This window comes from Sparus aurata, chromosome 18, assembly GCF_900880675.1.
Source record: "Sparus aurata chromosome 18, fSpaAur1.1, whole genome shotgun sequence".
Classification (NCBI taxonomy): domain Eukaryota; kingdom Metazoa; phylum Chordata; class Actinopteri; order Spariformes; family Sparidae; genus Sparus; species Sparus aurata.
This window is the reverse complement of record NC_044204.1, coordinates 22895028-22919692: the sequence shown is the minus strand read 5'-3', so window position 1 is coordinate 22919692 and position 24665 is coordinate 22895028. Positions and strand designations below refer to the sequence as shown.

At 42.2% G+C, this 24665-nt stretch overlaps 2 protein-coding genes and 1 long non-coding RNA gene across 6 annotated transcripts in view; 2 read left to right on the top strand and 1 right to left on the bottom strand.

The window, feature by feature from the left end:
- Window positions 1-19626, bottom strand: LOC115568542 (uncharacterized). Its single transcript, XR_003981422.1, has 4 exons — window positions 19491-19626; window positions 3400-3506; window positions 1851-1955; window positions 1-805 (listed from the first exon to the last, which is right to left on the bottom strand). It is a non-coding gene; the product is annotated as an uncharacterized LOC115568542 (long non-coding RNA).
- On the top strand, window positions 500-15887 carry spon2a (spondin 2a, extracellular matrix protein). The gene is made up of 6 exons (XM_030395888.1): window positions 500-637; window positions 5857-6085; window positions 9100-9320; window positions 13360-13551; window positions 13919-14090; window positions 14278-15887. The coding sequence occupies exons 2-6, from the start codon at window positions 5857-5859 to the stop codon at window positions 14463-14465; spliced, it is 1002 nt and encodes a 333-aa protein (XP_030251748.1). The 5' UTR covers window positions 500-637; the 3' UTR covers window positions 14466-15887.
- kdm3b (lysine (K)-specific demethylase 3B) overlaps window positions 19580-24665 on the top strand; it is a 25315-nt gene continuing 20229 nt past the window's right edge. For 2 of the 4 annotated variants that reach the window (XM_030395887.1, XM_030395884.1), the window contains exon 1: window positions 19581-20069. In XM_030395887.1, the coding sequence (XP_030251747.1) occupies window positions 19863-20069 (207 nt within the window). In that variant the 5' untranslated portion in view covers window positions 19581-19862. Of the gene's footprint in view, window positions 20070-24665 lie in introns of all 4 variants that reach the window. The other 2 variants (XM_030395886.1, XM_030395885.1) reach the window with 2 other exon arrangements.

The window sequence follows — 24665 nt, the reverse complement described above, 5'->3', positions numbered from 1 at the left end:
ACCAGTTGAAACTCTTTAATTCCCTACATGTCCAATCAGTAAATGACCTGCGGAAAGTAAAAGCTTCTGTCCGGACGTCTGTTGTCCAGGTTGCATGTTTGTACCTAAGCCCCAACTCCTCATCTCTCCCCTTTTCTCCTCTCCTGCCATTATTCAGCAAACCTACACCTCTCGCGTCTGATAAAGCGAGTAAGAAAACACACAATGCTGAGTGGTGTATGTTAAGGGAGGCCAATGTGGTGTTGATTATCTTGTCAGCAAAGAGGTTGCCGAGTTTATGCAGCCACCGAGAGGCTGGAGAGAGAAAGACAGAGGGAGAGAGGGACAGCGGAGGAGAGGCTGTTAACCGCCTCTCCATACAAGGAGAGGTAGGGGGAGAGAAGAGGAGGAGGGGGAGGAGAAAGCGAGAGGCAGCAAGAGAAAGCGAGAGAGAAAATGTGAGGAGATACAATGAGAGAGAGAGAGAGAGAGAGAAGGGAGGAGGAGGAGGAGAGAAACTTTGAGAGAGAGAGGGAGAGAGATAAAGACAGAGGGATAGAGGCTGATAAGGCTGCGGCGGACGGTGGAGCTGTATCCTCTCTGAGAACTGAGTGACTGTGCTGCAGCTTCTCCTCTGACGCCGACCGACCCGACACAGGTAGGACACACACCGACACTCCATTCATTCTCCACAGCACCGCACTCCACCTTTTTTTTTTTTTTTTAAAACCATATCACATCCAGTCAGCTTGTTTCTTCATTGGGATGAAGTATGGTATTTCGGAGTAAACGGATGCAGCGGCTGAAGAAATGTTCCGATCTGTTTCTAAAGGGAAAGAAGCAATACCACAATGCAAAAATACTCTTTAGAAGTAACAGTTATGCATTCAAAATGTATATCATTATAAAAGTGTATTGTTGAATTAGTGCCTACAAAATATATACAGATAAGTTGAAAATATGCAGTGGCTACTTCAGAGAGTGTTGAGGGATTGTTCAGACTGATGCATTAATGTGTAAGCAGCATTGTAAAAGTGCACTGTGTCATTTGGGGAGGGAATTTAATCAGAGGAGGAAAATCTTCATCTTCTGATTTTTTTTTTATACCTAAACAAACTAAATGAACAGACTCTCTTCATTGCCATAGCTGAATAAACTGAATTAGTTTATTTGTTTATATGTGGCCACCTTTCTAGCTTAAAACACAGTTCTGGGGACCTTATTTCCGCTTGTTTCTGAGAACAGCTTGTTTATTTAGGTATGCAGAAGAAAGTGTGTGTATTATTACGTCATTAATATTGTATACAATAAATGTTCTTATGAGTTATGAGTTTTGAATTTCTTTAATGTTGCAGCACTTCTTGTAAACTTTTGCGGTGTTCAATCTGTAACAACACATCATTAAATCAATACATCTTTTAATTGTGTCCTCAAAAATAACCCGCAACTAGACCTGTCGGTGTTGTGTGGAAAAACTACAGGATTTTATATGCAGTGAAGCAGACGTTTAAATAGCACCAGACTGGAAAAGACACAAGTAACATACACAAAATGTAATCTTACAAAAGTTATTTTTTGACACTTTTGGGGGGGGGATCTGCAAAAGAATAAAGAATAAGAATAAAGTGTAAGAAAGTACCTTTGTTGGGATAAAACTGTAGTGTGGTTGCTAATCCTCAACAAAAAGACCACAGATACATAAATAAATGTATGAGTTAATTAATACAGCTTTCTGCCCTTTTTGTTGGAATTGCATCTTTCAGAAGGGATGATTTTTTAAATAATGCAATATATATTACTGTTTTTTCTGCTAAAATGTGGATGTAGTTTAATGCTGAAGGCAAACCCAAACATCTGCATGTCCTACTCACGTCTCTGTCTGCTGCCCACACTGTTATGACTGTCTCCTCCTGCCTGAGTCCAGTTTCTGACCTGTTAAGATTCATTCCTGGCCGAGTGTGTCTTTCTGTCTGTCCCTGTGCAGATAGGTGCACATGTGTAAAAAGGTTACTCAATGCATCTTTCCTCTCACTGCTCCTGATCCCAAGAACTAGATGGGGAAAAAGTGTTTTCTTAGGGAAAACAGCAAATTACATCCCCACCATCCCCTTGTTAAAAATGAACCTACCTCCCACTGTGTGCACAAATCTGTGCTTGTGCGTGCATACCTGCATATATGAGGCAAGCTGGATGTGTGTATTATCTCTGCATGAGTCTGCTGTAATTACACAGTGAAGGTGCCCATGGAGCGGCAGCCGCCACGTTTGGCTCCGCGCCACATCCCCTCATTTTATTGTGTCTTGTGCCCAACAGAAAAACTGCTGCATGTGTCTATCTATTACGGCTGATGAGAGCGCTGAGAGAGTCGGCGGTGTGAGCGCACATGTGTGTGTAAACTGAGAATAAAGTGTGTGCCTCTGCATGCATAACAAATACCACGCAGTCTATTATTATTGCTGCATGTGCTTTCAAGAGCAGACATCAGCTAGTAGCAGCTCACTGTGTGTGTTGACTGATAAAGTTCAGTGTGGAAGTGTGGAAATTCAAGAAATGTCTCTTTAGTGTGTTATGGTGTCAGTGTGACAAGTTCAGAGGGAAGGTCGAAGGGTCTTCTGAGCACAGTGTAGAATGGGGTCATCTGAGTAATGGTTGTTGTAACCAGACAGAGTATCTCCACTGTGTTTAAGAAACAAATCCTTTAGAGAAAGAGATCATGTTGAGTGTGTGAAATTTCCCAGTTATAAATGTTGATCTCTCTTGTCTGGAATGTATGCGTAAAAGTGCCAAATACAGGTAAATCTTTGCAGCAGCCTGTGGTGGCAGGACTGACCTCCTTTTGTATACTAAATGGAGCAGACAGGTAGCAGTTAAGATCTCACACTGATGTGAAAAACCTTCAGCTGAACCTCCATTAACCCACAGAGCTTGGTTGCAAGTGTGAAAAACCGCTGATCAGTCTGAAAAATAATACTATCAAGACATTTTTCCAAAAGAAAGTTACTTTTTTGGAAGAGGTTCAGCAGCTCGACCTGGGGCTTTACCGGCCCCCTGCAGAGCTGCAAAGTTGCAGCCAGTGAGGTGATCAGATGACTGAGCAGTGAGATCAAAGCTGGGCTCTGTGTGTCTCCATACTTGAGGTATTTTTATGGCTGGCTGTTAAATCGTGCAGTGGTTAATATACATTTAATGGAGACGGGGAATTGATAAAACACTGGAGCAACATTCAGTGGAAGTCTGCGGTCAGAAAAGTGTCAGAGTTGGAGTTTTGCAGCTATATTGGCAGAGTAATACTATCTGACCTCTGGAAATAAACTTCAGGGACATTGTGCAGCAGGACATGACTCTTATGTGTGTCGGTGTGTATGTGTGTTTGCGTGCAAGTGCGCGTGTGCATGTGTGAGTGAGTGTGTGTCGACTTACCCCAAATTTAACTGTCTGCATTCTGCAGCTGCTTGGCGGTTTAGTTATAGTATAGTAACCCTTAGAAACGTCGCACAAGGCTGCAGCCGCACAGCATCATTGTCCCTCTGTGTAACACACAAAAGAGAAAAATCAATCTGTCATCATGTTATAAACTCAAAGTTAAAACATCTGTTATTTAACAGGAAATAACATCACCTATTTTTCAGTGCACTTCCACAACAGTTCCAGTGCCAGAAGTGTCAAATTGGACACATCACATAAGTGTTTTGGTTTTTTTTACCAACCACGGCTGGTAGTATTTTCACCTCATTAGTATGTGTGTGTGAGTGTGTGGGTGGATGCGTCATCATGTTAAAATGTTATCCTGGTAACAACTATTGTAGCAGGAACAACCAAAGAAGTGGTTTTGAGCACTTTGCCAGATATTTATATGTCACAGCTGGTATGATCCCATCACAAGACGGTTTCTATTTTTAGAAACAATAAAACTGTGTCATCCCCGCTCTGTACTTCTTTTGGTGGTTTCTGGTTTTGCCCAGTTATCAGCCCGGCCGATTGTCAGGGCTGATATTAAGCATTTTTCGGATGGTCAGTATCAGCAGTTTTTGTAATAATTGAATTTGAAAAATTCCCTTCTTTGGCTCTGATGCAGCGTTCTTTCTCTGTCTGTAGTCACTGCTCTGTGGACACAGTGTCCCACCAACAACACTTTCTGATCACACATCACAAGAAGTAGCCTATTAACACGGAATAATCTGAATGTTCAAAATATCTAGAAGCTGAAGTTGTCAAATAAATAGAAAGTAGAAAAAAAGGAGAAAATGGAAATGCTCCCAAAGTTTGTGCCAGCACAGCACCGAAGTAAATTTCACCAAGTTACATCCCATCGCTGGTTATTCTTTGATTTTTGTTTCACTGCAAATGTTTTTATTGGTTCCAAATATCTGTTATCCGCCCTGAAAATATACTAGTCAATCAATATTTCAGAGCTCACATTTTGCATGCAGCCTTACAAACGTAGAACATTAGTATAACTTGCACACACAGAGCAAAAGAAGTGTTTGTCGGGCTGTCGTTTTAATTCTGCACCTTGTGAAACAGACAGCCGGGTTGGAGAGCAGGGGTGGGATGAGAATATGGGAGGTGAAGGTGGAGAGGAGAGACAGCTTGTGCAGAGTGAAGACGAGCAGCGTAGCTCTGATTTACAATCATCCCACAAAGCCTCGTAAAAAAAAAAAAAAAAGGCAGTCCACCTCATCCCAACACTATAAGGTTTAAACCGTGGCAATTATCATTCACGTGGCCTCCTCCGCTCTCCTCACAGTCTGACTCAGCAGCCGGTGGTCAGTGGATGGTCAGTCGGTGAGGTCAGTAGAGCACCAGAGCAGACAGGATTTGCATCTGTCCTCGTAGATGTCATCTGTGTTGTTTTATTTTAGGCCTGCCTCTGTGGCAGACATTAAAGTGACAGCGATGAATGTTAACCGTTTTGCCGTGTAGCCACAGATTGGCCGTGGACCCACACACACCAACAGGCCCAGGACAGGGGGATGGGAGGGCTTTTTTTAAATCGAAGGCTCCAGGGCCGATGAGTTCAATGAGCTTAGTTCCTAGATAAAACGTATGTGTTGTGATATGAGGGCAGGGACGTGGAACTTCCCGTTATACTGATTTTCCAGGATTGCCTGGGTTTGGTTTCCTAAAAAAGTTCATGTTAAAGGGACAGTTCATCCCGTATTCAAAATGACATGTTTTTTCCTCGTACCTGTTCTGCTGTTAACCCATCTAGATAGTCTTGGTGTGATTTGCCAAGTTTTGGAGTCGACAGCTTTAGGGATGTCTGCCTCAGGATAATCAACAGACCCTATTATATGCACCACATTGGCTAGATCTTTCAATCTGTAAAATCTAAGTTATCAAATAAATGTAGTGGAGTATAAAGGATACAAATCTAGTGGATTAGAAGTATAACATTGCACAAAATGGATACACTCAAGTAACAGTATCCCAAAATTGTACTTAAACATAATATCTAAACATCCAGAATATCAACATTGTCTTGCACATGTTATCATGCTAACATTAGCATGTGGTTGATGGCACTGGTCGAGTGCCTCAAAACTGTAGTGAAGTACATACACTACTTGAGAAAATGAACTTAAAGATGTTTTTTGTTTTTCAGGCCCTTTGAGTCCCATCTAGTTCTATTATATTCCTTTTATCATTTGGGGGTGAACTGTTCCTTTAAATTCCTTTCATGCACTCGCTGTTGGACAAACATAACGTGCTGATGTACTTCTAAAAAGAACCCGCATCGAATAAATTCAAGGAAACAGAAGCAGCATCATCATTACCTGTGTTTGAGCTGGGCACCCAATCATGTGCAAACCTGATACATCTACCACGGGCGAGGAAAACTTAAACAACCATTTTTCATTTCTCCATTTCTTTCAGATGATGTCATCAGAGCACCTGACCTGCGGTTGGCTGCAGCAGCTACTCGTTGTGCTTCTCAAGCTTTGCCTCTCATTTGCGGGGCCTTTGCGACCGCTCAATGGGACCGAATGCACAGCCAAGGGTCCTGCTTCCTACATACTGGTCTTTACAGGTCACTGGAGCCCACAGGCCTTCCCCAAGCAGTATCCACTGTTCCGGCCTCCTGCACAGTGGTCCAAACTCATAGGTGAGAAAGCTGCGAAACAGGTTATTGGAAAACCAGCTCTTACTTATGAAAAATGTAACCTCTAAAGTCTGACAATCCGTTGGATTTCGACTTCTATTTCAGGCTTGAAACAGCAGAGAGAGTGAAGGGATATTAGGTAGCCTCCCTTAGTCAAAATGATGACAACATAGAGATGAAGGAACCCTGAGCTCCACCTAAAGCAGATCCTCATCGACACATAGACACATACCCATAATAGATGTTAATGAGCAAAGCAGCAAGACACAGAGCAGGATGACAGTCTAAATGCTACCAGATGGTGGTTATTTCCAACTTCTGTCCGGCCATATCTTTAATATTTCTCTATTTCTTCAACTCAATGCTACGCTCCTTCCCACATATCCGCTGGTTTACCACAGCGTTGGCGTTAAACACTGGAGGAGAGGTTTCGGAGCTGGTGAAGGTGGGTGATGATAGCTGGGGTCAGACCGCTTACCCCAGAGCCAGGAGGAGAAGAAGAAGATGCGATTCGGGGCCCTCTATTCTGCTCTTTTTTCCGAGCCGTGGAGAATGGGGATGGCTGGCAGATGTTTGTACATGTGTGTGTATGCATGTGTGTGTTAGAGCTGGAAACCAGACAAAGCCACAGACAGTGATGCGTCTGTCACTGGTGCCCTGCTGCCCTGCCAAGAGGGTGATGGCCTACTTACTTCATATAGAGAGAGGCACCGGAGATTGTGACACACCCATAATGGTTTTAATGTCTTTGGGCACCGGTGAACAGGGTGCGTGGGTGAAATGTATGATCATAGAGGAATATTTGATTCTGTGTCTCATAAAAATGTTTAATTCATATGTTGCTATGGTTACTCACTGTCCTTCACAATTGGCATACTTCTGTGAGCAGACTTTAGGAAGTCTGGAATCTCCCTGAGGCTCATCTTATCTGTACCTCCTGGCACCCAAACTTAACAATAGATATGGGTACTGATGGAGTTCTCTGTCCGTACCTTGGGTTGCATATTTGTGAGAGTTTACGGATGTGGACGAGCCACCAGAAATCATGGGGGGCAGTAGAGCCAATAGTTCAACAGAGACGACCTCATAGGGCACGTCATGGAAATGACGTTTGTCAACTTCTCTCATTGTTAATATTTGTGAAGAGAATTCTCTGTCCTTCTCAGTCTCACAGACCCAAAGCGAACCAAGTGCTGGTTCTGAGCTGGTGCTAGATTAAGCTGGTTCAAGCTGGAGTTGGTTCGACCTCTGAAGTTGCTGAAGGTTCTCAGTCACTCAGGATTCAACCTGTGAACCTTTTTAGAACCAGTTTGCTTTTACACAGGTATGAGAACCACCGTTCAGTCACATAATTTTGGTCACTGTATACGTCTCCACTTTCCCAGCATTGGTCTAGAACAAAGAACCGCTTAGGTCAGGGGTTAGGGTTTATCGTGAACAAGGATCAATTAAAACCACTCACGACCCCCACTTTCAAAAACCAGAGGTAGTGTAGCGTATTCTGTCGAAACCACGGGAGATTTTCACTGTGTACGCCAAATCAACAGTGGTCCGAGGACCAGCCATGTTGGGATGCCAATATCCAGGAGCAACACTTGTAAAGACTCAATGTATATTCATTTTTGGACACAAGGGGGACCAAAATGAACCTTTAGTAACAATCCGCTTTGAGACGACATTGACCAAGAGTTACACACATATGGTCTGCTGCCCTCTTTATGGCATATGACATACTGCATAAAGCCGAGTTAATGTATTGTTACTATAAGCATTTGGTGAGGTTGTGTTCAAATTAAACTCATACATTTACGTAAGAATAAATTAGGCAGTTTATTCTTCTCTTAGTCGGGCTGAAGACTGACACTTAGTAAAAGTTTTCCACATCAGGGGACAAGGAGTGTTCTTTGTCACAAAAGAACAAAAACACAGGGGCCTCATTGGGCAGGTAGGGGTCAAAAGCTAGAAATTGATTTTTTTCAAAGCACAAAGAAAAGCATAACCTGTCGAGGGGTTTGGGGGCCTGCGATGGTTTTGTGTTATTGTGGAGACCTGGGGGTGAGGGACCAAGGACACTGCCAGATGAAGAGGGAATGGAGTTTGTCTTGGCCGGAGAAAAGACGCAAGCAATTTAGTGAGGGCTGGAAGTGGGCTTTAACGTCTTGGTGGGGCTTAAACGTGATGTGTTATTGAGTTTCAAGGTCTTGACGCTTGTGGGAAATTTGTTAGGATGGAAATGCAATTAAGTGCGTAACAAATGGCAGTTTGGGGAGAAACAAGATAGTGTGTGAAGTGTGCTGGGCAGGTTATGTGTGTCGCGCGGTGCAGTGTGTGTGTTAACACATGTGTCAAGAGTGTTTAAGTATAAATGAACGAGTGTGTATGTGCGCCTGTACGCAGCTCTGAAAAGTGAGGTAAGGCAGAACCATCAGAGCATTTGTCAGCGTGTTTCTGGCTAACCTTACTCTGCCCTTAAAACCACTGGCTCAGGCCAGTGGCTATGTGGGTTTCAATATGGAGCTCCAGAACCTGCGGTAGAAACAGTTTAACCTAAATCAATCTCCTGATTCTCAACAGATTTCATAGATAACCAGGACTAAATATGAGAATGTGAATAAAATAGTTCTGTTGGCTCAGACAGAATGAAAAAGTATCAATAACAGTTTTAAAAAATGTTTGAAAGAGTTTTGCCCTCGATCTGGCTGCTGACTTCGAGCTCCTGACCTATGGACTGGCAGCTCCAGCCACTGCTGTGGTTTTATCAGTGATAGATCGAGAAAGGACGTAACTATAACCGTACAATAATGCCAGAGACATGCATGTGGCTCCTTCAGAATTATCTGTTTAATTGCAGGAAGAAGGAGGCAACCATAGACATACATACAGGCTCCATGGTGGAAATGATCTCACCGTCTGGCTGAGGCTCTGTGGTGTTTCATTGACATTGATATGCATTCCAGCGAATAAGCATCTTACTCCTGTCTTCTCCGCTTTCTTGTGTTTCTTTTCTCTCTTTTTAGCGGTCAGCCATAATCGGCATTTTCGGCTCTGGGAGGAGGGTGCTCCAGCCAGTGCAGGCGTGCAGAGCTTCGCTGAAATCGGGGTGACGGTGGAACTGATGAAGGCGGCCAAGGAGGCCAGGAAGAGACGCACAGTCGGCGCCATGTACCGAACGGCCGGCATCCCTAATGGCATCGGGCACAGCTCCACTGAGTTGCTCATGCAGCCCCGGAGCTCACTGGTAGGCACGAATAAAACTTAAGTAGAAGCAATAGTCATTCACAGGAGCACGCAGACATGCTCAGACACAGTAAGTCACACACGCCGTCTGTTTGACTGAATCTATTCAGTCATCTGGTGACCCGGGCCACCACATAACGTCGGCCATCCGCTCTGACCAAACACTTCACCACTTCTTTCCACTATCCAATCACACTATGTTTAGCCCGAGTGCTGAAGCCCTGCAGCCACAAACGCCCACATCCATCCTGCGCGGTCTGCACTATGTCTGCCGCCTGTCCTACTGAACTCTGTGAGCTCAGGATGAAGTTCAGTACAAGGGGTAGTATGGCTATTTAGGAAACATGTTTTGTTCACCCTCTTGCCAAGATTTAAATGAGAAGATCGTTACCACTGTCATGTCTGCTCGGTTAATATGAAGTTACGGCAAGCAGCCGGTTAGGTTAGCTTAGCATAAAAGCTGAAAACGGGGAGAAACAGTTAGTCTGGCTCCGTCCGACAGTAACCACATTGGCCTGCCAGCACCTTTTAATCTCACTAATGAACACATAATATTGTTTGTTTAATATGTAGAAAAAAAACAAAGTGAAAATGACATTATGTCATATGGGGGCTTATGTGCTGGACTATCTTTTGAAGTCTTGTTGTCATCCCCCTGACATAACTATATCCCCCTAACAAAACTGCATCTAGAGCTGTGAAATACATCAATATATCTTTATCATGATATGAGAATATATATTGTCTGGGATTTTGGACATCATTGGCCTGGTCTGTTTGGTAGAAAGCATTGCCGATGCTGGAATTGGTAGCTATCCCATTCCCGCCACAGCCGGTGTACGTACCAGAACAGGAGGGTCTGTCTCTCTGGACCTTGCCCAAGCAGACAGGACCGACTCTTTATAGAGTTTTGTGTCCCGATTAAGTGCGCAGGGATACCAGAAAAATCTTTTCTCTTTTACGGAACGATTCTGTAACAGTGATTGCATTTACATTTTTACATTTTAGAGCATTTAGCAGACGCTTTTGTCCAAAGTGACTTACAGTAATTCATACATACATACATTATACACTGTTGGTGGTGGCTGCCATGCAAGGCGCCAACCAGCACATCGAGAGCAGTTTTGGGGTTCAGTATCTTGCCAAAGGTAACTTCAACATGCAGACCAGGGGAATCAAACCAGCAACCTTCCGACAACAAGAGGCTGGCTCTACCTCTAAGCTACAGCCGCCTTATTACTGTGATGATTACTGTTCAAATACAGAGCTTTTTAACACTCATTTTAATAACACATAGCTTTAAGGGTTAAAGTAAAGAATAGGTTCAAATCTTAATATGATATTCTTACATGCTCATATGCACACAGAACGTTACTGGTTGCTGTGATCATTCTTCCTTACCATACCAGCCCTGAGGTGACTCCTTCCTCTTGTGCAAAACTGCGTTCTGACATTTAGCCGAAGCTAATACGAGTCTTCAGCAGTCTGACTTAGCCAAATCAAGTGGGTATTTTTAGTGAAAAATTCCCTCTTTGTGCTACTATCCTTTGGGATCTATCCCTATTTGACACTAAATCAACTTAACCCTGGAAGACATCCTTTTGATCTGGCAAACTCAGGCTGCTGAAGACATGTATTGCCCCACTTTTGTGGTAAAAAAAATAATAATAATAAAATAAAAAAAGGCTGATAAATGTGGGCCAGAAGCTAAATCTCCAACTAGGGTACATCTTTGCTCATCACTGGATTACAGGATAATGCTGCTGTTAAATAATAAGTGAGTTTGGGAGCGGAGGGTCGTGGTCGTTTAGTTTTTTTCTTCTGAGGCTTGGGCTGAATTTGGGCCTGGGGCTTAATCAAAGGCAAAGGATTTGAGGTAGGAATGAGGTACGGTACTGTGGAAAAATGTGTCATACGACTGAAACAGTTACACCTTGAAATAAAGCATTCCTTTATGTGTAAAGCATATGTAGCTGATGAGTGAGAGAGGAAGAGGTGAAGAGGAAGGGTAGAGATTTTACTGGCGTTTTTTAGGAATAGGTGTGTGCCTGCCTGAGACCGGTGACCTACATTTGTTTATTGGTAATTCCACTGCCTGAACCCGAGGGCCCTTATAAATCATAAACAACCCTGTCAGAGGGCATCTTTGGTAAGTACTTGTCATGGACAGCAGATTAACAGCTCGTCATCTAGGTACAAGATGTCTGTGGCGCCTTTTAAATGGGCCTGTCTGTTTTTAGCACTGTATGACTCTCGTGTTTGTGTTCAACATGACCAAGACAGACAGAATGATGTGAATCTACTGCCAGCTAGCTCTCATAGTCGTGCATTTCTCTCTCTCTCTGTCTCACACTCTTGTATACAAATCCCATTGCTTTTATCTTCCCCCACAAATCAAAAAGAATCATACGCAATGCCCCAAAAATCCCAAACACATATGATTTCCATCTCCGTATTCATGAGCCGACTGTTTTTGCTGCTCAGGATCCAAACAGACGGATAAACCCAAATAAGCACAATTCAGGATGCGAGTGGCCTTACTTGTAAAGATTCAGTATTTTCTAAGATCAGTGGCACTACAGAAAGTAGGATTCCTGGGCATTAAGGTGTAAAAGTTCCATGTTTTCTGGGACAGCTCGTTTTCTCTGGGGCTCTGCGGAAGATTTTGCTGTGATGGAGAAAACATTTAGAGGGATAACGGGAGCTTTGAGCAATTGTCTGTGCTCTAGATATACTTCCTTGCCAGCATATTGCGAACCAGCACTGACTGATCAAGCCAGTGATAAGGGAGGCATACCCCTGTGTAGACGTCCTTAATGACTGGAGGCAGCAGGATGGGGCTTCTTGGAAAAAAGGCTGCTTGAGAGGAGGTTAAAAAGGACAAGAGGAGGGATAAAAGTAAGGAAGGAATGAAGGAGGGGGTCAGAGGAGGTTTCTAAAAGGCAACAGACCTGCTTCTGATTGAGTTTCTCAGTGTCTTGCCTTGTGTCACAGTCAAGAAAAGTCAAGATAGGGGGCAGGAAGTGTCAGCTGGGGTCCGCCTGGTGCACTGGTTAGATGTCTGTTCCAGCGCTTCTCCATCCAAAAGCCATGCAAGCCTTAGTGGCTTAACCGTGGTCCTCGAATATCAGGCCACAAGTGCGGAGGCGTTTTCAAATGTGCTGTTTTCTGGGCGTCTGCCACCTCAGCGTGTGCTGACCCCATGCAGGCCACTTCCTGTATGAGGTCACCAGCTCTGAGGAAACATCCATCACACAGGAGACCGTCTAACCCTGCACAGGAAACTGAGTGGGTGCATGCATGCACACATGCATTCCCAAGTTAATGCATTTATAAAATACAAAGTTTATAAATCCTGACATCAACAGTGCTTGTGTGTAACTTCATATCTCTCTATCAATCCTTTAACTTATTCGACACACAGCGTATTTAGACAGACAATAGTACTTTGGAGGGGTAATCAACTTTCTTAACACCAATTGATTGCATTTGTTTATTTTTTTCTTCCTGTTCTCCCCCAAAGTTGTTCATCTTGTAACCATCCAAAGTGCTACAGTTTCACTTTTGATTAGTCCGAAAATAATCACAGCTGTGCTCAGATAACCACTCAAGCCTGCTGAGTCAAGCAGGGCTGATTGTAGCTTTTGTCTTCTTGTATTTCATTGCATTTTCTTTGTAGTTGCATTCACAGAAAGCCCCATCATCTCATCAAAATGCACACACAGCAGATACAAGACAATTGTATCAGCAAAAGAACAAAATCACAGACATCAACAAACCAACCCAAATTCTTAACTCGTGTACCATCTTAGCTTAGCATTTCAGCATTCTAACATTTAAGCATGAACACAATTTACATAGTACAGCTGAGGACGCCGATCAGAGCCTTGTTAGTCTTCTAGCCATAAACCAAAGTATTAGACAAATATTTTGACCAGGGGATGGTGCATGGTAAAAAATTTAAGGGGTCACAGAGTTGTTACAATTCATTTGAATTAGTCTGAACTAACTGTATTCTCTCTCCATTTTCTGACCCACAGTTGTCCCTGCTGGTGAAAATGATCCCCAGCCCTGACTGGTTCGTCGGTGTGGACAGCCTGAACCTTTGTGAGGGCAGGCAGTGGAAACAGGAAGTGACCATTGACCTCCAGCCTTATGATGCTGGGACAGACAGTGGATTCACTTTCTCCTCTCCCAACTTCCCCACCAGCCCACCTGAAAACATCACAAAGGTGAACTATAATGTCCCCAAGTACAAAAACCATAATTTCTTTGCACATTTACTCATTACTTTAGTCTTTTTTGTGGTTATTCCAAAGACAAAGCAAGGTGGATGGCCCTCGTCTTCTTCTTAAAATAGGTTTGCAGCATGGCTCATTTGGGGCATCATTCCTAGCTGTCTTCACTGAAATGATTACTTGGCGGCATTCGTGCCTGACCTGAAATGATTAGAGTAAAAAAAGGGCCTCTCTTACGTAACACACCATCTATCCTTTCCCAGCATATGTTTTAAAGTGGGCTATTGTGCGCTTGAACTTTTGTTGAGAATCTGCTGTCTCTCTTGATGAATTATGCCTCACTGCTCTTTGCCGACTTCAGATCACATCTCAGTTGCCAAACCATCCAGCCAACTCCTTCTATTATCCACGTTTAAAGGAGCTTCCACCCATCGCCAGCATAAAGATCACTCGACAGATCAGATCACCTGGCCATCAGGCCCCAATGTCCAATCATATCCTCCCGAACTCTATCAGCCCCCAGCGTTTCTCAGGTAAGACCACAGCATCACACGGGCCCAAACATTTTACCTGCAAAGGGTCAAAATGAGTGATTCTATTGAATTAATTTGTATCACATGAAAGTAGATGTGCACGGAAACTGCCCTTGTTCCCGCAGATTCTGTTTTTCTTTACTTTCACATACTGTATATCTCTGACAACTCTTTTCCCTCTCTTCAGCGACACCACTGGACTGTGAAGTGTCTCTTTGGTCATCCTGGGGTTTGTGTCTGGGTCCGTGCTCCAGAGGCGGTGTCCGCCACCGCACACGTTACATCCTCTTGCGGCCTGCAAATGCTGGCGTCCCGTGCCCTGAGCTAGAGGAACAGACTGAATGTGTGCCACACAGCTGTATGAGAGTCCAGTAACCCGCAAGAAGCACACAAGCACAGACACTAGGGTTGGCGACATCTGCCAAACTGGCATATGACGATTTCCATAGTGAAATATCATGATGACCGATGACATTGTTGTTTGGGGGTGGGGGCGGGGGGGGTAGTAACATGTGTTTCTGAATTTGAGGCGGTGTGTCCCCTCAGTGTTGCCGTAAGACAACAGTCACAGTGGTTTCCCACTGCCACTCTGACGGCACCCTCCAACTGTCTCACAAGGCAGAGGAAATTGTCTTCATTCATCCCCCAGCATACATTCCCGTGTCACAGCACCACGTGTCTGTAATCTAACTGTGCACAGCCTCAGAAGATTAAAACAAAGTTAGCTGGCTAGCTTTACTGAGGAGGCTAAGCAAATGTGAATAACCACTGCACGGTTAAAAGAAACACACTAACAGCGGTCCAAAGACAAGCACCACCGCTGCCACAAATGAGTGTCTTGGGTTTGCCTCAATGAGCTGGTTTAATCTGACAATAACAAACAGGACATGGAGATGTAATGTTAGCAAAGTGAACAGCAACAAACTTCTTTTCACTTTCTCGCCCACATATCACAAACTTCCACATTACGGCTACTCTGAGGGGACACACAACTTCATCGTGTTCTCTGGTGGGACACCTTTTAAAATAACAATGTTACGATGGTTGGGGTCAGCAGCTGATGTCAGCCATCAGTGATGGACGATGGCATAGTTCATCAGCCCACCCCTAACAGATACTGCCAGTATTCAACACTGGGACTTTCATGTTATTACTGCTGGACTGAAAAATGTTGCTGCATCTTGAGCACTACCTGTGTGTTTGTGGAAATTTAAGACTTGCTGGAATACCTGTGCAGCCCACTTTTATAAGAGTGTGCATTCCTCCGGGTGTATTTTAGAACCAATGAAGGGAAACTAAAGTCTGATTGTAGCAGGGTGTTGGACAGTTTGAGATCACACTTTGAATGTGGTCGGATAAAAAGTGACTTTTATAAATTGTCATCGATGAAAAATCCCCTCTAACACCTGTATGAGACTTGATGATAGTGGCCGACCAGAATAACAAATCTTCAACACACTCTCTATGCACACACACATTCTGCACACAAAAGTCCTTGCACATACTGCATACTTTTACAGGCACGGAGGCATTAGTTTACATAGGTAACCTATACATGCTTGGCACATGTGGCTCTTTCAAAATAACCTCACACCCTGATTTATAAATATCATCTTTCACAAGAAACACATAAAAGCTGACTTGAGGCTCGGAGTCGGCCTGAAGAGTAGGCCTATTTTATAATGAGATGCAGGTTTTTATAGAAATGAAAATATTTGTATTATTATCTTTTCTTTTGATATTTTAATGTTGAGATTTTGTATATAGTGTATGATGTACCTTATCTTGTATAACTCATGAATAAATTTGGAGGTGTGTTTTTCAAATAGAAAACGTCTGTGTTACTCCGATCCGCTTCACAGCATTTCATTTGCAAAGTGTTATTACGTAAAAGCATTGTCTATGTCTAAAACTCTTGTGAGACCAAACAACATTCTTGATTTGCACAGTTCCAGTTATACATGATGATGTCAACTTATCTATGTATGCCAGAGCATATTTCACCAGTATTGACACGGTTGTATTTGTGTCCAAAGGACTCGCGAACCAAATGCAAAAATACACAGCCGTAAATATCACAGTATGAAAAGGTTATGATGCTTTATATCCACCAAAATAGAAGTCACACTTCCACATATTCATAGGTTAAAGTTAGATGATTCCACTGATTCCGTCTCTCTATCCTAAACTTAGATAGCTCAGTGCTTTATAGCCAGGCTACTTTCTTTGTGGTGTTTGGACGAACATAAATATCAACTTTTTTACGGATCGGAATCACAAATATTCATTTCGAACATCCACAGACTCATGACGCACCTCATCACTGCAATGAAGAGTTAGTGGCAGTGTAGCACCTTCTAGTGGCCACAATCAAAAACAACAGTGCCACTATTACTGTTACTATTATTATAGAAAATAACATGAATAATAAAAGACATTAAATATGAATTACAATTGCAAGCACTAAACTTAACATAACCAGGAACCTAAGGCGATCAATGAAATGATGAAAATGCGTAATCAGCATTTAGTCATAGTCTATTAAAGAGATCAATGTGAGAAACTCCTTACCCCTAGAGTTCAAATTGACATAACTTGATTAAAATGAAAAAACAATGAGTCATAAAAAGTTTCTTTATGACAGTTTGTATTTTCTGTTTACTGGTTGTGTTTTGTACAACTGCATATGTAATTTAATTTGCCCTGTTTAGGTATGTTTAACATATGATGTGAAGTGCCATTTATCATCATCATCATCATCATCATCATCATCATGAAACTCTGTAGAAATGTCCAGGCTGATGTTGGAAATACACTGCTGGGCCAAAAAAAGTCGCCACCTGGCTTTAACTAAGCAAATAGGTAAGAGCCTCCTATTGGATAATTATTGCATGGGTAATTATCTTTCAGCTGACAACAAGTTATTTAACCCTAACTGATGCAATGAGTAGCTTCTAATTTCTTAAACAACCATGTTGAAAGACACATTCCGTGGTTGTGGAAAAGATGTTAGCCTGTTTGAGAAGGGTCAAATAATTTTTTTTTTTTCCCATTGATCATTGGCATGCACCAAGCAGAGAAAACATCTAAGGAGATTGCAGAAACTACTTAAATTGGGTTAAGAACTGCCCAAAGCATAACTAAAAACTGGAAGGATCGTGGGGAACCATCGTCTTCGAGGAAGAAATATGGTCGGAAAAAAATCCTGATTGATTGTGATCAGCAATCACTTAAACGTTTGGTGAAATCAAATCATAAAAAAACAACAGTGGAACTCAGGGCTATGTTTAATAGTGAAAGTAAGATCATTTCCACACGCACAATGCGAAGGGAACTCAAGGGATTGGGACTGAACAGCTGTGTAGCCTTAAGAAAACCACTAATCAGTGAGGCTAATCAGAAAAAAGGCTTCAATTTGGTAGGGGGCATCAAGGTTGGACTCTGGAACAATGGAAGAAGGTCATTTGGTCTGATTAGTCCAGATTTACCCTGTTCCAGAGTGATGGGTGTGTCAGGGTAAGAAGAGAGGCAGATGAAGTGATGCACCCATCATGCCTAGTGCCTACTGTATAAGCCTGTGGGGGCAGTGCTATGATCTGGAGTTGCTGCAGTTGGTCAGGTCTAGCTTCAGCAACATTATGTGCCCAAAGAATGAGGTCAGCTGACTACCTGAATATACTGAATGACCAGGTTATTCCATCAATGGATTTTTTCTTCCCTGATGGCATGGACATATTCCAAGATGACAATGCCAGGATTCATGGGGCTCATATTGTGAAAGAGTGGTTCAGAGAGCGTGAGACATAATTTTCACACATGGATTGGCCACCACAGAGTCCGGACCTTAACCACATTGAGAATCTTTGGAGTATGCTGGAGAAGGCTTTGCGCAGTGGTCTGACTCTTCCATCATCAATACAAGATCTTGATAAAAAAATGAATGCAACACTGGTTGGAAATAAATGTTGTGACATTGCAGAAGCTTATCGAAACAATGCTGTAGCGAATGCATGCCATAATCAAAGCTAAAGGCGGTCCAACGAAATATGAGAGTGTGTGACCTTTTTTTTTTGGTGGCGACTTTTTTTTTGGCCAGGCAGTGAATGTCCACCAAAGCATTTTGAGCACGGCCACCACAAATGTCACAATCTTATATCTGAAAATCAACAACATTTCACCATTATTGGTGTGCATATGCCATATTGATGATGCAAGTGGGCGTGGCCTATCACTTATTGGCTTAAAAGAGTGGCCACATGGTTGTGCTAAAATTAACACCCAAAAATACGCTTTTGAAATGGCCACGCCCCAAACAGAGTATTCATTCTACAAGAAAGCCTCTTGGCACATATAACACTGCCATGATGGATTTGGTGATACTTTGCAAAAACTGAAAACAGTCAAAGTTGATTAAATCAAGACCAAATTGGGTGTACAGCAAAACATGGCGGCTATCAATCGAAATATCCTCGCAAAGGGCAGGGTTTAGAATAGACTGGCCTAAATGCAATAACCATTGGTCTAATCGTCATAAAACTCTAGATATATCTTCAGGTTGAGGTTGGGAACAGGTTTACAAAAACATCCTGGGCTACAAACATAGGGGGCGCCACAAATACCAGATATTTGTACCTCAAAACCTGGTGGACAGAACTTCATCTATTAAACATTGAGCTTCTTGAGTGAAAAAACAAACAAACATGAACCTGCCCAATAGCCACATGTAACTATATTTATAAGAATTATTAATGCAAATTATTTGTAACCACACGGTGACACACCCATTTGTTCAAAAAATAAAATAAATTAAAATCATATCATAGTCAGGGACTTTCTGCAGGTAGTACTGCAAAAGTTAAATTTTTACCATGGTAATGTTTTTTTTGTACATTTTTAAAGATCTGGGATTAGACACCGAGTTTCCAACAGAGATTTCTCCAGGAGGTGAGCCCTCTGTATTGTGGGGCATCTCATCTCATGATCAATTTATCTGATGGATGATGGCCTAAACAAAAACTTTATAAATCAATTATATGAAATTTGGAAAAATATTAGATTACTGCAGATAAAAACAATATAGGAGTATATTGGAGGAAATGAGAAATTGCAGCATGGAAATTAAAATTGTATATTTCCAAACTGTAACATCCAATTTTAGGAATAATTATTAAAATATTGGTTATGTTATGTAAAAAATAAATTACTATTGTGATTTTTTTTGAACCACTAAACATCTGTTTAATATGCTTCAAAAACCGTTAAGCTACTGGTTCCTCTTTAATAGAAATAATGCATTAAAGAATAGATTTAACTTTTTTACGTCTTTATTTTAGGGCGAGGTTGTCCAGCTCTGCTTCAACACTGCGGAAACCCTGAAAACTCCAGTGTGTAGTCACTAACCTGATTCCCAGGCGTGTCGCTAGAGGCCGCTGTTCTCACACTCTCGCCTGGTGTCTCCGCAGTGCTGCCTGTCGACGAGGAGTGCGTTTGATTGTTGCAGGACTCAATGGCGGACAGAGCAGGATAGTCGCGTTAGCATCGAGGACAATAACATCTCGACTGTGTGAATTCCTGGCGTGACTCGTTCCGCTGCTGCGTGCCCCCGGGTGCATCGGCTGAAGTGGGCTCTCTTGTGCACTAACACATAGAACGAAGTCGCTTCCAGCTTTCTTCTGCTTGTTGTCTCCATTCTTGAGTTCCCATCCCAAGCGGAGAAGTTAACGTACACTGTTCATGGTGGCTCACTGAAGGCAGCTAGCTTGCGAGCAAACCATGGGGGACTCTCTCGAATTGATAGGGAAGCGTCTGCTTTTGCTCCTCGACGAGGGCAGGTCCGCAAATGGTTCCGAGCCGGAGAAGGCTGCCTGGGCCCGGGACTGGCTCCGGGGGACGGTGCAGGCAGTGAGCGTTATCGGCCTGGCCGCGCCGGAGGTTAGCGGAGGAGAGGCGACAACAACATCCACCGCTGCAGGGCTGACGGTCAGTGTTTACATACAAGACCAACTGCGTAGCTTAATACACACCATTTGATTAACAAAACACTTGTCGGCTATGTTATCTGCTTTTTCAGCTCACTGAACTCGTTTCTAACCGTCAACAATTCTGCATTTGTTGGCAGTTAACCGTTAGCCCATTTACCTATATATTAGCAAGCTAACGTAACAAGTCGCAGGCAGCGAGGCGAAGCTAAACTCGAGGCCGGGGATTTTCTGGCCTTTGCTTTGTTCGCTTTTTTTTTTAGGTTTTGAACGACTGACATTCAGTTCCAGCGATGTTTATCGTAAGCACGCAGCAATCAGCCGGAAAGTACAAGTGGGTCAACGCTAATTAGACGATCACGATACAGTCGCTGAAACAAATCGCTGACAGAAGCAGTGGACATACAGCGTTAGCTTGTCAGCTGCCATCGTTAGCGAACGTGAGTCCAGTTAAAGGCCTCACAAGTTCATATGAGGGTGAACTAGGAATTCCTTCCACTTAACTGTGGAGTTCAAACTAAAATGTTCGGACCAACATTCAAGTTTGTAAATGTAATAAACTGTTCGAACTGAAGGATGTCAGTCTTCCCGAGCTACGTTTAGACTAATCTGTGCAGGGCTGCTAAATCGCAGGGACCCCTTTAAGTGAGATTTGTAAAGAATTTGGGGTGGGGGGGTGGTGGTGGGTGACCTACATAATGGCAAACGCTTCGTAGCCAAAATCGAGTTTTTAGAGCAGTTGGCAGTTGTCTAGTTACTATAAAAAAGTATTTATTGAGATAAACAAAGTGCTTTTAAAGCATTTTGGGTATGCAAAGGTAAAAGTTATTAAAACGGTGATTCCCATGATTAAACTAACGTTAGTTGAAAACTATGTGGAGTGAGGATTAATGACATTTCATTAATGTCTTTGCCACAGCAGCCTATCGACAGTAATAAATATTAATAGTAATAGTAAAAAATAAACGATTTAATAAAATGGTAAGAAATGGAATAGACTCATATATACATTTAAACATAATAATGTACAATATTTGTACACTTTGGCTATTGTATGATTATGAACCAACCAAATACAAACACAAAGGAGCTGAAGGCAACTTAACCATTTTATTCAACCCCCCTCTTTCCATGTTTTGCCATTAATGTAACACAGTACAATATTTTGTTACATGCATTAGGTTTTCTGGGTGAGTCTTTCCTTCCTACAGAAACCATCATTAAGTACAGTATGTTGCAAACAATAACAATTGAATACAATCATATCCCAGCAGCTGCGGTCTTAACTGCTCTTGGAAATAAAATCCAGAGTCCTCCTGATCTGAGATCGAGACTAGACCTAGACCTTCAAAAAGTGGTCTAGGGACCAAGACCAATCTCGAGTACTACAACACTATGCTTTTTAAATGAAAATAATGGGTGATTGTTCTCTTGCTGGATTTTGGGTTTCTTACTACTACTACAAAATGATTACAGTTTTCATTTTTCTATAAAATGAGAGTGTACTAATGTGTACTTAAATCTTTTTACTAGAACAGGTCTGGGTCTCTCTGAGGTGTGCATTTACCTAAAGAGATATTTAGGCTACTGATAGATGAGATCCATCAATGATAAAAACATTAATCGATTTCTTTATTTCCAGTGGCAGAATGTTTTATCTTCTGCCCTACCATTATTTTTGTATCTTGTATCAAGATATTTAATGCAACCATGTTGTGGATTTTTATCATAATGGTCTAGTGCATTGCTGATTGATTGGCCCTTCTTTATTGATGCTTGCAGCTTTCTCATGAATGACGTGTCTAAACAACCTCACAAGTAACACTGTGCAAAAATGATGATAATCAACTGGCTACTGGCATTGCTAACAGCTAGACATTTTTGAACCAGGAAAGTTTCGGGGATATGGCTAATTCTGTGAAAAAGTGTTAATAGCCAAAGTTACATCCGTGATACTGGAAATGTTTGGGTTTTATGAATAAAAATTGGTAACCCTGCAAGACTTACAACAGCATGACATCTGTGGTCTCTCAGTTCACTCTTTTTTTTTTTCCTTTCAGTTGGGAGTCTAGATTCAGTGGCCTGTGAAAATTTATGGAGGAAGTTTTAACATTACATTTTAAAGAGCTTGTTGATAAACCATATACATCCATACAGTATTGTGACTTAAGGTGTCATCTGGATTTTTACTAGTAGGTTTCACCACAAGGTTCACCACATTACTTGGGATACTACTAGAAAAAGTACACTGGAACGCCACTCAAAGTCGTAGTCCTCACTTGTGAACTCTGCACAATTCCATCTACCCCGAATGATAATCCTGAATCCGTGATCAGTGTTGCTTGCTTCATGGTCGACATCTACCCGGGCCTTGTTAAAATCGTTGTGCCGACATTATAAAGTAAACTCAAAGTTTCTCGTTGCACCTTCTCCAAACCTGGCGCTAATGTTACCTCCGTTGTGGTGTATGCTGAGAGACGGCACATCACGGCACGGAATAGTGGAGATTAGCGCGGTGCATCACCTGTATCAACTGGTAACGGTATAGAGACAATGACAGTGAAAGTTGCCAAGCGTCCATAGCGCAAAATGATATAACGTTAGTTTCTTAAGAGGCAAGACTGAGCCCACTCTCCACCTTTCCTCTCTCCTCGTTAAAATTTTTTTTTTTAAATCAGCAGTGGTGGTCATATTTCAGCAGTGGTGGTCCGCTGCTGCAAGGTGCATATGGGGAAACACTGAGTGTGTACTTCCTTAGAGATAGCAGTGATTGGCTGTGTTAGTTGTTTTGACCAGAGATAAGAATTTTGAATCTCACCAGTCACTTAAACTGACATCTGACATCAAAAACACTGGCTTCTAAGACTGGTGCCTTGAGTAGTAGCTGCTTTGACACCGCTGATGTTGTCTAGCTAAGAAGGTATTTTCAGTTTTACTTGCTAAGGTTTTGAGATAACTGTTTCTGAGAGTTCTGCTGCCAGCCCAATACGAAGAAAAGTGGTGGTCAGAGCTATAAAAACAGACATAAAAATCAACAGCAATGTGTCTTAATACAAACAGTGTTCTTAATCTTCATAAACCCCAGACCTTTTTGTGAACAGTTTTCACAAACATATTTATTGTCTACTCAAGAAATTATCTCTATTAAAACTATTCACTTGGAGGTCTGTGGCTTATACAGAATAGGCACCCTGTTTGTGGAAACTGTGTGATGTTGCTGTTTAATATTTGAAATGTAAACTGACAGTGCTGTGAGCACTACAAACTTCATTTTCAAACTTGCATTTTGGACAAGACAGAAAACGCAGTCTGATTTGACTAGAAGGGGCGAATGGGGGAGTCAGACTGATAACAGTACGGTCGGGTTCTCACAGCTTGCTCTGTTAAATTCAACAGCTTATGTGAAATGTTTAGCTGTGTCTGAATGGTTTCACTTCTCAACATTCAACAAAGTAATAAACCTTCACTATTCACTTAACGACTGTGTCATGTTGTCTTCAGCAGGTGTGATAAAAGTCCATGGGCCTAATTTCATAGAGCATGAATAGAGGGAGCCCAGCTGTTGTCAAAGTTACTTAATGCCATTGTTCTATTGGATCATCCATTGTGCATCAGTGCATACCAGTTTTACCCTGTTATTTTGACACAGAGGAGATGATGCATAACTTGCATACTGTTGAACAAATCACTTAAAGGGGAACTTTGCTGATTTTCAACCAGCTTTGTGTCACTACAGTGCTGCTAGTTCATGCAAATGAACTCTGGTAAACATCTCTCTACTTTGCACCCAGAGACCCCCACTCTCTGACTGTAAGGACTGCAGTCTACAGGTCATGCAGCACCAATTTATAAAATAGTTGTGTCATTTTACTGTTTAGACAGCCCTTTATGCAAGGGCAACCTTTCCAGTGGTCATTTATTTAAAGAAATGTATTTAGTTTTGGAGAAGAAATTCAAGTTCTGAACCTCTATACTTGGATATTAACTAGGTATTAATACAATACAATGTTAAAGGTACTGTGAGACACTGCAATATGACCCACGATGTCCAGTTTTTAGTAACCAATTAATGGGTTTAAAGACTTACTGGGCACCAAAACACTGCATAATGGTTGGCAATACTAGACAGGATTTCACAACTATGCAGACTTACCATGGTGACGGCTATTGTATCTCTCATTGTGACAATGGTGAGGTAAAAGGTAGAAATACAGTGCTCACGTTGCAAACTATGTTTGATACCAACATCCATAAGGCTTTTTCTTTCATTTTAAGCAAATTTATCATCTTTTTTTTCTTTAAACCAAGGCAGCGGGATAACTGATGGTTGGCAAGCAGACCTCATGAGTTTAGACAGATTTCGACACTAGTTCCCCATAAAGTGAAGTGTGTTGTCGAGCTTTTGCTTTAACAGAACAGGGCCACTGTGTAGTACTTAAATGTGCACAAGACAAGGTTGTGTATTGTCATGTTATAAGAGGAACACATGCAAACCTACGGTGGCCCTGAGAGCTCACAGCACTGCAACATAAGAAAACACATGCAAAAAGGCGAAACACAAGCAAATTAAGAAAACATCTTCATGAATTTGACAACA